The sequence below is a fragment of the Andrographis paniculata genome, unplaced genomic scaffold, assembly GCF_009805555.1.
Source record: "Andrographis paniculata isolate CXL003 unplaced genomic scaffold, ASM980555v1 Contig69END, whole genome shotgun sequence".
NCBI classification, from domain to species: Eukaryota; Viridiplantae; Streptophyta; class Magnoliopsida; order Lamiales; family Acanthaceae; genus Andrographis; species Andrographis paniculata.
In genome coordinates, this window is record NW_026137605.1 from 6,910,045 (window position 1) to 6,923,343 (window position 13,299).

General features: G+C 35.1%; 2 protein-coding genes across 3 annotated transcripts; one reads left to right on the forward strand and one right to left on the reverse strand.

The window, feature by feature from the left end:
- The first annotated feature begins 1,390 nt into the window (after nucleotides 1-1,390).
- On the forward strand, nucleotides 1,391-4,461 carry LOC127263663 (uncharacterized). 2 transcript variants are annotated; one of them, XM_051292800.1, is made up of 10 exons: nucleotides 1,391-1,773; nucleotides 1,876-2,119; nucleotides 2,511-2,603; nucleotides 2,681-3,055; nucleotides 3,130-3,265; nucleotides 3,341-3,503; nucleotides 3,582-3,710; nucleotides 3,796-3,990; nucleotides 4,075-4,197; nucleotides 4,297-4,461. In XM_051292800.1, exons 2-10 carry the CDS (start codon nucleotides 1,906-1,908, stop codon nucleotides 4,414-4,416), a joined length of 1,548 nt encoding a protein of 515 aa, XP_051148757.1. In that variant the 5' UTR covers nucleotides 1,391-1,773; nucleotides 1,876-1,905; the 3' UTR covers nucleotides 4,417-4,461. The 2 variants fall into 2 exon arrangements, with proteins under 2 accessions (XP_051148757.1, XP_051148758.1); XM_051292801.1 differs by having other exon boundaries at nucleotides 1,391-1,742.
- A 107-nt stretch (nucleotides 4,462-4,568) lies between these two features.
- On the reverse strand, nucleotides 4,569-6,633 carry LOC127263662 (probable leucine-rich repeat receptor-like protein kinase At1g35710). Its single transcript, XM_051292799.1, has one exon. It carries the CDS (start codon nucleotides 6,546-6,548, stop codon nucleotides 4,614-4,616), a length of 1,935 nt encoding a protein of 644 aa, XP_051148756.1. The 5' UTR covers nucleotides 6,549-6,633; the 3' UTR covers nucleotides 4,569-4,613.
- Nucleotides 6,634-13,299: the final 6,666 nt, after the last annotated feature.

Below are 13,299 nucleotides of genomic sequence, written 5' to 3' on the forward strand. Positions count from 1 at the left end.
AATCATCATGATTTGGGGTCAAATAAAAGATCTATGGTAATCAGTAGCTGAAAGTATATTATATTATAATTATGGTTTTTAAATTTTTTATTGCTTTGTAATTTGACCAAAGACGTTGGTTGCATCGAAATAAAATGAGAATCCCAATGCAGATATGCATTCATTTTACATTTTCAGAAGTCTTCGCGGGAAACCGACGCCTAATTAATAATTAAGGGTGCATTTGAGTAACTATTTTATTTTAAATGGAAAGTAATATACTTACTTATTGTGTCCCTTTTGCTGTAGATAAAATAATTTTAAATTGATATAATTAATAAGTAATTAAAAATATATTATTAAAAATAATTATAATACTCTCTTTGTTTCGTAACAAAATATTCATTTTTTTTATTTTAGTCCGTCTCATAACAAAATATTCATTTTTTTTAATAAATTTACTATGTACCTAACATTACAAATATCCTTACAATTTACAATATATTACACAAATATCATTACCTTTATATCACATACTAATAAAGTTATTTTAGTCATTTCTACTTTATTTTTACTATATCTAAATATAATACTAATATTTTTAAAATTACGTGCAAAAAGCAAATAAATATTTACTTTTGAAACGGATGAAGTATAATAAAATAATTATACATTAAGATTAAAATAATTAATTAGTCTGATCAAAAGTAAAAAAATTTAAATTAAAAAAAATTTAAAATAAAACTAAAGTACTAACATTTTTTTCAAAAAGAAAAAAAAGTGATAAATAAGTGGGAAAAAATGGATATAGAAAGTGAGACTAACGGAGTATTAAATTAATATATTACCTTCATCTAATTTGATATAATTTTTAATACGAGACGCAATTAAAAATAGTATAAAGATAATTAAGTTTTTTATTTTTTAGTGTAAAAATAAGGTAAAATAAAGAATTTGTAAACAATAAAATATAACTAAAGTATTTTTTAAATAGTACTTTGTAGTTAAAATTCTTATTTCACTTAATAAAAGAATCAAATTTTATTTTCTATGGAATCTTCAGTTTTCAAAATTTCATTTTCTACTGTTATTCTTTCACGATTTAATTCTGGATACCAAAGAGATCTAAGTTCATAATTAAGTAAAAGAAGTGGACCCATATAAATGATATAATACGATGAATACAAAGACGGAAATATTTTGGGTAAGGTGCGGTGGCGAGCAGCACAGAGTGACGTCACAAATGCACACGTACGGACTCGAGGAACTCCCAGTTCCAGCCTGTCCCACACGTGTGAGGGTCTCCTTTCCCGCCACGTGTCGCGTCCGAGGCCCACCACCATTGCCGATTTCATTCATCGCTAATTCACTTCATCTTCCTCAATTCAATTCAATGTGAACAACCAAACAAACAATAGCAGACACCTATATTTTGACTTTGCATCCCTCGTCTCATCTCATCTCATCTCATCTCTGGATTCACACCTATTTAATTTTCTCCACACGCAAGAAACTGATCTGCCCGTTCGAAGATTAAAAAGAAATCTTTTTTTTTTTTTGATTCCGTGCTGAGTGGGAAGAGATATATTCACAGCAGTTATTGGCCAAAAGGGAAACCCTCTTTTTTATTTTTTATTTTTATTTTATTTAGAGTTGATGTTGAATTGAATCGGACTTGTCTTCCCCAGTCTTGCCTTCCTGGCCTGCCTCGCCCTTCTCTCTCTAGAATTACCTGTCTCTCGCTCTAGACTTCTATTGCTGTGGTTGATATTGCACACTACCGATTGCTTGCTCGTAGTTTTTCCTATCTACCTGCTTTCTTTTTCCCTTTTCAATCCCCTCTCATCCTCAATTTCTCTTTTTTTTTTAAAAAAAAAAAAATTAAATAAAAATTAGGGTGGTGGAGGAGCGTCGAGAAGCGGAGGGATGGGGGCGTGCGTTTCCCGTCCGGGGAACTGCGTCGGAAGCGGCGGCGGCGGAAGATTGGGAGGTTCGAGGAGGAAGAGGATTCGGAAAAGAAGGAAGGTTTTGAAGAAAAGGATTCCTTCTCATTTGTCCGATCGATCATCGGATAGAATCGACAAGTTCGGAGCTGCTGCTTTGCCGCTGGATCGTCCCTTTAGTAATCCCACCATTCGCGGTTTGTATTTTTTCTTTTTTCTTTTTTGTTTTCAAATAACAGTATGTGATTTCAGGTGTTGCTGTAATTTCTAGATATGAAGTTGTAATGCGAGTTTGTAGCTGCAATAATTATCTGATAATTTCATGGAGATTATAGTTTCAGAGTGATTATCTTTATTCCCGAATCTGTTTTGAAAAGGACTGTCGTCTTGTCCGTAAATGGTGCGGTAAGAAGTTATGAGGTCACTAGAGAAAGGTTTTGGAAGTAGTTGATTTCCCCTTTTGGTTCTGTTGGTAATTCATCTGTAAAAGACACTGGAATCTTATACATGATGTTATATATATCTTTGGTTTTTGGCACGATTCTTGCAGTGCTTATTCATCAGGAATTTGTTTCTGTTCAATGCCAGGAAGTACTGAGGAATCATGGTTTGATTCTGCTACTGTTCTTGAATCCGACTGGAGCGACGATGAAGACGAAGATTTCCAAAGTCTTCCCGATGGTTTGTGAAGATCATCTGTTTAACTTGTGTCTCCATTCTTGAGCATTTGTCCTAAAATAGATTCCATACTTCTGCAGATGGAGCACCGGCTGCCATTGTTGATTCTCCTAGAAACTCCAGCCGTGCCGACGCCCGACATTCTTCTTTATCCGATCATTCTAAGGAATCGCCTACGAGGAATCCTGGACTTAACTCTGATTTCAAAGAGAAATTTGATGAAGCAAAGCATGTTTCTGTGGATGAAATCACATTATCTGCTGAGGAGACTGCAGGCCATAACGATAACATGTTTGATAGTTGTGGGATTCTTTCGAACAACTGCTTGCCGTGCCTTGCTTCTGCCGTTTCCCCAATTGAAAAGAGAGGCCCGACGAGTCCTTCCGGGATGAAGAAAAAGGCTGCCTTGAAACTGTCCTTCAAGTGGAAGGAAGGTCATCCTGCAGCCATGCTCGGTGAGTATCGAATAAAATTCTTGTCATTGTTCCCCTGTTTTCGTTATGTTTTATTTACATTTTCGGTTTTTCAGTTTCTTCAAAGACGCTACTGCAAAGACCCCTTGCGGGCTCGCAAGTGCCGTATTGTCCTCTTGGAAAGAGAGTGCCTGATAGTTGGTCGGATGTCGAGCCGGGGAGTTTCAGGATTCGTGGGGCGAATTATTTTAAGTAATAACTCAATGATCTTCATCTCCTTGTGATTTCTTGTTTCTTGTAACTTTATTACATCATGTGCCGTTGCAGGGATAAGAGGAAGGAATTTGCCTCGAATTGTGCGGCATATTATCCAGTTGGTCTCGACGTATTTCTGTCGCAGAGAAAAATCAACCACATCGCTCGATTTGTGGAGCTTCCTCTTGTTCATTCTTCCGAAAAACTTCCGCCATTACTTGTCGTCAATGTTCAGGTATTGCATACACAGAAGTGATAAATCGACGTTGATTTCTCAGTCATAGAGACAATAGTCTGAACTCTCTTTCGACAGATTCCAGTGTATCCGGCAGCGATCTTTCAGGGCGAAACCGACGGGGAAGGAATCAGCTTTGTTATGTATTACAAGCTTTCGGAAACGTTTGCCAAGGATTCTCCAGCCCATTTTCAAGAAAGTATCAAGGTGATCGAATCAATAGATCCTTCTGAAAACAATTCCTGCAACAATAAAATGCTCTGATTGCTTGACATTTTTGTTGCGTCTGCAGAAGTTAATAGACGATGAAGTTGAAAAGATCAGGGGCTTCCGTACAGAGGTAGCTATACCATTCCGGGAACGGCTAAAGATATTGGGACGTGTTGTGAATGTCGACGATCTTCCCATGAGCGCTGCGGAGAGGAAGCTCATGCACGCCTATAATGAAAAACCCGTGCTTTCACGCCCTCAACATGAATTTTACTTGGTGAGCTTAAGCTTTTTGATCCGATGAACTTCCGTGTCTGTGTTATGATTAGGCTGTTTCTTAGACGATTTCTTCTTTCCCCAGGGCGAAAATTATTTCGAAATTGATCTGGATATGCATAGATTCAGCTACATTTCGAGAAAGGGATTTGAGACATTCCTCGATCGGTTAAAGCTCTGTGTTTTGGACTTCGGATTGACGATTCAGGCAAGCTTATTGTTATTACTGACCTCATATTTTTCAGTTTGCAGTAAAGCTCTGTTGATGACGATCATATGCTTTTTTTGCACGTTAATTTTGCTGCAGGGAAACAAGGCTGAGGAGCTGCCAGAGCTGATTTTGTGTTGTATAAGGTTGAATGAAATTGATTATGTGAATTATCAACAGCTTCAACTTGAGGAAACCCTTGAGGATAATGATGAATAAATGCTATTTCTGTTTCTTTCTGAATAAGTATGTTGTTTTCTGCCATTGCTTGCTTCTTGTAAATCGGGTAAAATTTCAACGAATTTGTACCTTCATTCATGCATCTTTGAATTGGAGTACAGAGGAAAGTGATCAGATCATTCTTTCTTCAATTGATGATTGAAATGATTTTGATTGGTGTGGAAGGAAATTAGGGTTTAGGGCCTACAGGGGTCGAGTGGGATGCCGCATAAGCCTTTGTTTCCAGCGTACGATTTTCGTGGGAAATTGTTCAGAGGTTTTCCGTAGGGTATTCTTCCTTCTAGAAAATTATCGGAGAGGTCCAATTCCTTGAGATTTTTCAAATTCAGAAATCCGTTCGGGATTTTTCCGGTGAAGTGATTTTTCTGCAGCTTTAGGCTCTTCAATGAGCTCGCGTTGGCCAGCGTCGCTGGAATATCGGAATCGAAGGAGTTGGTGCTCAGATCCAGACTCTCCATTGATTGTAATCTCCCGATTGATTCAGGTAACTTGCCTCTGAGTTCGTTGCGAGACAGATTTATGTGGTGGATTTCGAGTTGTGTTTCCGTCCCGATTTTCTCCATACCGCTCGTGAAATTATTGTCCGATAGGTCGATGAATACCAACGATCCACCGCTGTATTTGCTCTGCACCAGAAAAATTGGTTCGATCGAGCCTGTTAGTTTGTTCGAGTGAAGGTCTAGCAACCCTAGGGTTCCTAATTTTGTGATTGAATTAGGAATTCTGCCGTCAAGAGCGTTCATTGATAAATTCAATGCATAGAGTTCGATCAAGCTCCCAATCCACTCCGGTAAGCTCCCCGTGAGATGATTGGCTGACAAATCTAGCTCTTGCACCGGACTTGGAGTGGTTAACAAATCCTCTGACAATCCGCCATGGATGCTGCACCTTGCCAAGTAAATCCGAGACAGTGATGGCAACTCCAGGAGCCACTTGGGGATGGAGCTAAGGCTCATCTGGTTGAACGACACATCAAGTGTTTGAAGATTTGCCAAAGAGGCCATCTGATGAGGCAACGATCCTTCAATCATGTTGTGAGAGATTCTAAACATTATAAGCTCCGAGAGCCGGCCTATCGAATCAGGTATTCTCCCGGATAACTTGTTGCCATTGAAATATATCTCTGTTAAAGATCTAAGATTACCTAAACTACCTGGAATTGACCCATGGAGTTCATTATTTGCCAATGAAATTCTCTGAAGAGAAGACAGGTACCCGAGGGACTCCGGTATGCTCCCCGTCAAGCTGTTGTCGTTCAATCTGAGAAAAGCTAAGGAAGCCATTTGGTCACGGCTCGAAAGCTTCGGTATCTCTCCAACAAGATGATTGTTGTCCAAGTAGAGAACTGAAATGGCTTTTAGATTGGTGATAGAAGAAGGGATCTTCCCAGTAAATAAGTTGCAGGACAGATCAAGCTCTTTCAGAACCTGCAAATTCCCAATGTCGTCGGGTATATTACCTGTCAAGAAATTGCTGTGCAGGCTGAGGCTTTCAAGGTTTATCAAGTTCGTTATGGTTGCAGGAACGCCACCCAAAAACCTATTCGAATGTAAATTCAATTTTCTCAGCCTCGAAAGATTGCCGAGGCTTCCAGGCAGAGAACCCGAAAAGCTGTTCTCAAACAAATACAGCTCTTCGAGCTTCGACAGCTTGCCGATGCTTTCTGGCACCGGACCATCCATGGAATTCCCCCATAACGAGAGCTTCTTAAGCCCCGGAAGATGAATGTCGATCGATGGAGGAAGGTTTCCTCTTAAGCTTGAGAGCCCTGACAGATCAATGACTTCAAGAAAGCTCAAAAGTGTTATCGAAGATGACAGGGAGCCATTCATCCACGCCTGAACTGGACTGTCCCTGGAAGTCGAAAATCCCGGGAGACTCATTTCGATCACTCTACCGCTAGTTTTGTCGCAGGCGATTCCTTCCCATTTGCAGCAATCTCGGCCGGACCATTGACGGAGCCTGCCCGAGGTATCGATAAGGATCCCTGTCTTGAAACTTAACAGGCCCTTCAAGTCGTTAGAATGACAGGTTTTCTCCATACTTTTACTGCTTTCACAACCTGCAATTAGGGTTATAACTGCTAGAAACCATAAAATTGCAAATCCCATGAAGGAAGATGATGATCTTAAAGTGTCTAACCAGAATGGAATGCAGAGGAGAGGAGAATAAAGGAAGGTTTTTGTATCAGGTCAGATGTCTCTACTTTATCCACTTTACAGTTTGGATTCTTTTCAAGCATTTGAATTATGAATTATGAATTATGATGTCCTTACCTTACCACATTTTCTTGGGGACGAATAAAAAATGGCCATCATATTTCCGTTATCCGAGGCCTTGGATTCTTTCTTGCCTGTTTTTTTGTCCCTTCCCATATGTTAAAAAAAAGACAAAAACAATCTAATGTAGACATCAGACAGAAGGTGCAACTTCGTGGCCAAATCTTAGTGTACTGTTGGACATTGTTCTGTGATAAATTAAAAAATTTCAGTAATTTGGGGAATCAAATGCCCATAAAAAATTTATTCTCTTTTGTTGGTATCATCTAAAGCATGTTTTTGTTTGGGAAAATTGTCATGCTCTGTTTTTGCTAATATATATATATATATTGTTTTATATTTTTTTATAGTTTGCTAATTTAAATTTTTAAATATTTAAATAAATGAATCATATATGTTTAGAACTTTATGTATTTAACAATTTTTTTACTCAAATAATAGCTATATGTGCTAACGTATTGGGTCAAATTTTGCTATAGTTTAAATAGAACATATTTATATTTAAATAGCAGGCATGTACTGAACATTTTAGCACAGCAACCACAGTGCATGGTGTTCCATCTAAAATAGTATACTTTGTAGTTTGCACATATTTATATTTATATTTCAGCACACAATAATCAAATTTTAAAATTAGCATATTACTCCCTCCGTTCCACTTACCTTGTCTATGTTGTCGTTTCTATCCGTTCCATATGTCATGTTACTGTTCTTTTTTGAAAAATAATTACTCATTTTAATCTTCTTTTAAATTTTTTTAATTTTAATTAAACTAATTAGTTATCTTAATTTTAATTTATAATAATTTATATTATATATTAATTATTTTTACTAATACATTATTAATTATCTACTAATTATAGTTATCCTAAATTTTCGTGTGTACAGTGACCAAGAAGTCCATTGCGTGGGAGTATTACATTGAAACTAGTACATTTATAATTTAATACATATTTATATTTAAATATCAAATATCATATTGATTAGCCGTAATCATCATAGTAACGGAAGAATGCTTTGTTTGGTTAGAAGATTTTTATTGATGTGTACTTTCATTCAATATTTTCGCTAAAAAATTATTAAATTAAATATTTATTTTTTACTTTTTATATTATATAAAAATTAATTTTATATTTTAAATACCATATTGATGCATATTTTTAGCAGAATATACAACTATTTTAATTTAATCTCTTTTTTTTTTAACTAAAAAATTCAAACTTCCAATTAAACACAAGAAAATGATTAGGATGCTAATTAAAACTAATCAACCTTGATAGGAAAATGATACTACTAATATTGTATACAACATATATTGTATAAATTGTTAGTAGAAAATTATTATCATATGTTGTTGGGTCTATATAATTTAAAATTTGAAAAGTAATTTGTGACAAAAAATTCAAATATAATACTTCCTTCGTCCCATAACAAGGTATCCATTTACTTTGTGTGTTGATTTTTTAATATTAATTATATATCAAATCGTATTACAAATAAAGAGAAAATGACAAATACCTCTATTGGTATCTTATAATACTAATATAATGACATTTGTATAAAAAATTATACAAATATAAGGATATTTTCAATGTTAAGTACAATGATGCAAAAGACAAATGAATATTTTGTTATGGGACTAAGGGAGTAAGAGTTTAGATTTGTACTATGTGCATGGGTCTATATATTTAGTATATTTGAAAAGTGATCTATATATTTGATGTTTATGAGTTTAACACCTTTAATTTTTCGATTCTCAATATTTTGAGAATTTTAATAAAATAGTTTTATTTTGGATTTATATTTGAATTAGAAGTGTTTTTAATAGACCTTTTTTTTTTTTTTTTAATGAATGGATCATGTTTCATATAGGTTTTTGCTACAGGGTTGAATTTTTTTCAATTGGATGATAACCACAAAGATTTTTTTTAAAAAAAAATTAGAGTGATTAAATCCTTAATTTGTATAGAACGTAATGGCTAGACGTTTGATAGTAAATAAATTATGGAAAAAGAAGACAGTGTGAGAAATTTAAATAAATTGCAGGAAATAAAAAGAAATAATAATTTTGATTGAGATACTAAATCTGCCGTTTTACAATGAATATGTCGACCAATTTATGAAATCTAAACGCTGTCTTATGAATCGACACGATGTTCTGTTTTACTGACAACGCGAAGACTCTTCGGTACAAGAAATAATCACAAATAAATTATTTTTTAACTTTTTAAATTTACAAAGCAACTTTATAAAATAGATGTGACAAAATAAAATAAATAGTAATGTTGGGGGCTCCATCTCTTCTCTTCTGTAAAATAAGTGAGTTTTTGTAAACAGAAAATATATTCAGTCTTCCGATAAAATAAAATAAAAAATAGGGTAACTTGATATTTTAGTCATGTAACTGACATTTTATTATTTTAGTTTAGTAACCGGAGGCCGTGTTAAAATAGTTCCGCAAGTGAAAATTTTTCACAATTTAGTCCTCAATGTCTATGTGGCGTATAGGCCAGGTCAGCACCATATGGCTGACACGTGTCCGCCATGTGGATTGTTTTTATTTTTATTTTTTATCTTTTAAAAATATAAAAAATGACAAATATAAATATAAAAATAAAATAAAATAAAAAATAAAAAATTATATATATATCCGTCAAGTCAGACCCACATAACCTTTAATAATTTATATATTAATATATTTTTTAATTTTTTTTATATTTTATATTTTATTTTTAATATAAAAATATAAATTATCCATGTAGTGGCCATCTAGCTAACCTAACGGACATATAGACAATTTTTATTTTTTATTTTTATTTTTTAATCTTAATTTTTTATATTTTTATATTTTATTTTATTTTTATATATTTTATATATTTATTTATTTTAATAAATAAAATTATCTACGTGGAAGACACGTGTCAGTCACGTGGCGCAGATCTGAGCGACATGTGTCGGTCAACATGCCACACAGATACTACATAGGCACTAAGGACTAAATTGAAAAAAAAAAATTTCACTTGCGAGACTATATTAAAATAGTCTCAAATTAGAAAATTAAATGATAAAAGGGTCGAGTTACAGGATTAAAAAAAGAGTTTACCTTAAAATATAATATAATATTTATAAGGTTGGGGCATACCCCAAGGCTTCTGTAAGTATATCTGAAAATATATTCAGTCTTTTGATAAAATAAAATAAAATAAAAATAATATTTTATGAGTATTGGGTGCCTCTGCTTCTGTAAAATAAGGGTCTACCTTTTAAATCACATATGAAGATAATACGGCTCTACCTTTTTAATCACATATGAAGTTAATCCTTAAATCTATGAAATAAATCTTGCACCGCCATGCCTTCTGAAAAATAAATCTGCCAACGCCCGGCTATCTAAAATTTATTTGGCAGCGGCCCGGCCCTCTGGAAAATAAATATGACGGCGTCCGGGCTATTTAAAATATATCTGGCAGCGCCCCTGTAATCAACTGACACAGTCCGCACACCTATCCTGGCGTCGTTCCTTCTATCCAAACAGCTTTTGCATCAGCCCAGTCAACTTCTGCAATACTCTGGACAACTTCTGTATCAATCCAGGCGCCACCTGTATTTGTTCGAGTGATTTTTACATCAGCCCGGGTGTCCTATGCATCAGTCTGGACGACTTCTGCATCAGTTCAGGTGTCATATGCATTAGCTCCAACCACTTCTACATCAATCTTGACGATTTTTGCATCAATCTATACTTCTTGTGCATCAGTCTGGATGTTTTATGCATATCAGTCTAGACAATTTTTGCATCATTCTATACGATTTCTGCATCAGTCTAGACGACTCCTGCATCAGTGTAGAGGACTCATGCATCAATCGAGACGATTTCTGTATCAGTCAAGACAACTTCTGCATCGGTCCAGACAACTTCTGTGTCGGTCCAGACGACTTCTGTATTGGTCCGAATGCCATCTTTATTAATTAGGGCACTATTTGCGTCTGACTGGACGCCCCAGGCATCCTTACACCCTATCTAGGCGTCACTACACCCTGTTTGGGTGTTCCTACACACTTTTCAGGCGCCCTGCACTGTCTAGGTTTCAATTGATCTGGGCTACCTATTGATCCCTGACACGGACAATCGATATCCAATTAATGATAGCATATGCAATCGAAGAAAACGAGGAATCAAGATCCCAAACGCTCATCGACTGTGAACTCCATTCAAGCTCAGCAAAATTCTTTATTTTTTAATATTAATTTTATGGGATAGCATAGGCCCCACTCTTGTCATATGGCTGAACTTGTTGAAGCCGCATGGCAATAAAATCTCATAAATGCAAAAATCCAGACTCACAAAGACTTTCTTTAGAATATGTTGTGGGGTATGGTTTGGCGATAGAAGAAGAATTATCGCCAGGCCATTGCTCCACCGTGGCCTCAATTTGGTATGTAGCAATCCAGATTTCGGCTAAGGATACAGACTTGAAAGTGTCGTCTATCCGCTCCTAGTTCTGAATTGCTGCCGATATATTAGCTTTTAGTTATCGTGGTCGGCCCCATCTTGGGCCGGGCATAACATCTGGAACTTTTGGTACGTAAATTGACATAAATCCCAGCGCTGCCTTATGCATGTTCGACTACGACTTAGGGATTCAACTTTGAGGATATCTCATATATCTCGAGATGGGAACCGCGTAGCAGATGCCTTAGCGACTTTGGCGGTTTCCCTCCCGATGGAGACGACGCTTCTCCCCTCAGATATTCTTTGGTCGCTTCAAGGCCTCCTTCGAGCGGACGCCGATGGCCTTCCGTCCTTCCGTTTCAAGTAGTAGGCCTCTCCCTACTCTTTGATTCTAGGCTTAGCATTGATTGTTGTTACTTAGACTTGATCACTTAGTATTTGATTTATGTCTTTTTTAGGGTAGATACTTACTATTAGCTGGTTTTGTCTGTTTGCTTTACTAAGACTGTATAGCTTGTATCTAAAACTACGTATGGCTTGATCCCGTTTGGGTACGTAGACAGCCCACCCGGGCGCAGCCCCTGCTATATAATTTTATTTTATTTTATTTTTTTTTTGTGAAAAAAAAAAAAAAAAATTGACATAAATCCCAAGGTGTAGTTTCCATAGTGGCTGTAGTCACAACCGGATTTATATTCTTCCAGTATAATGGTGTCAATTCATATAATCCGGTGTTGTGTCCAATAGATGTCGGATCTATGTCTCAAAATATTAATTTTTGGTGAAGAGTGGTTACGACATAATGAGCAAAATAAATCCAATCCCTAACTTGATGGACGATGTTTCTAACATTTCTGACTTGGACTGTGCACCTACATCCATATACCCTGGATTGTAATCCACTGATGCATCCAATTGAATGTCTGATCATCGTATTGAGCTATATATTTGGTTACAATATTGTCAACTAACACATCAATGTTGATTTTTGGATAACATTGGTTGGTCCAGCGTCAGGCGAAGTCATTGATAAGACTCTAGACATTCTTGAGGGCGAGGTCCAACTGCTGAGGTATTTTTGTGCGATTGCTATATGGTCGTCTTGTTGGCTTAACGGTAAATTTGAATAATAGACGTCCCCAGTTTTTGCATTGCCTTTGTCATGCTTGTACAAAGACCCTTGAGGTGCTGTATGGTCCTAAAGAGGTACTTCCCTTGGTAAAATTAGTTGTACCCGGTAGCGATCTGAACCTTAGAAAAGGTTCATTATTCATTTTCACAGCGGCTTGTTTGAGACGATATCACAGAATCAAGATTTTTAAACTGCAATCAGCAGTGACTAAAACTACACCGAATTTCAAATTTTACTTAAAGCACATATATCATAAGAAGAGAGAGTTAAACCTTTTACTAGCAGATATTTCAATTTTATGAAAACCTTGTGTAGACTGCCAATGTGTTCACTTTTAATGTCGATTTTCTTGGAGTCTTGACTAATGTGCCCATTGAAAACCACAAAAGTTAGCATAACAATTCAAACAATATGAGTTCCTTAGACACAATATTCTTTGATTTTGAACAAAATAATATTTTTTAAAAAATAATGAGAAAATTATTTCTCAAAAGAAACACACTTTATGTACTGAATTTTATAAAAATAGAAAACAGAATTTGAATTTTGAATTATCTATTTTAAAAAATTAAAAACCTTTAAAAGAAATCCAAAATTGTAAAGGATTTAAAAGGAACCAGAACAAAGTTTCTGAGCCTTCACAAAGAGAAATCAGAGCCAGAATTGAATTTCATAGAATAATTTCGATTCAACCAGATTTTCGAAAAACAAAAATGATTTATCATTTCTAAAATTGATGAAAAATGAAACAAAACTCTGGAGAATTACCCAAGAACAAATTTTGTTTTTCAATTTAAAACCAAATGCTATTATACCACTATTGTAATAAAATATATTATATTTTATTAATATATATTCATATTTTTGAATTGTTGATTTTTTTATTGAATAAAATATATATTTTTATAAATTGTATTAATATATTTTTATAATTTTTTATAATATTTGTAGTGAATTATGCCTCTAAACATTGCTAATTAAAACAAACCCAACCATCA

Excerpts from the sequence above, each read along its gene's own strand:
- LOC127263663 (XM_051292800.1), top strand. The coding sequence starts at position 1,906 with ATGGGGGCGTGCGTTTCCCGTCCGGGGAACTGCGTCGGAAGCGGCGGC. Across the intron at positions 3,266-3,340 it reads CGTGGGGCGAATTATTTTAA|GGATAAGAGGAAGGAATTTG; the intron begins GTAATAACTCAA and ends GTGCCGTTGCAG. Across the intron at positions 3,991-4,074 it reads CTCAACATGAATTTTACTTG|GGCGAAAATTATTTCGAAAT; the intron begins GTGAGCTTAAGC and ends TTCTTTCCCCAG.
- LOC127263662 (XM_051292799.1), bottom strand. The coding sequence starts at position 6,548 with ATGGGATTTGCAATTTTATGGTTTCTAGCAGTTATAACCCTAATTGCA.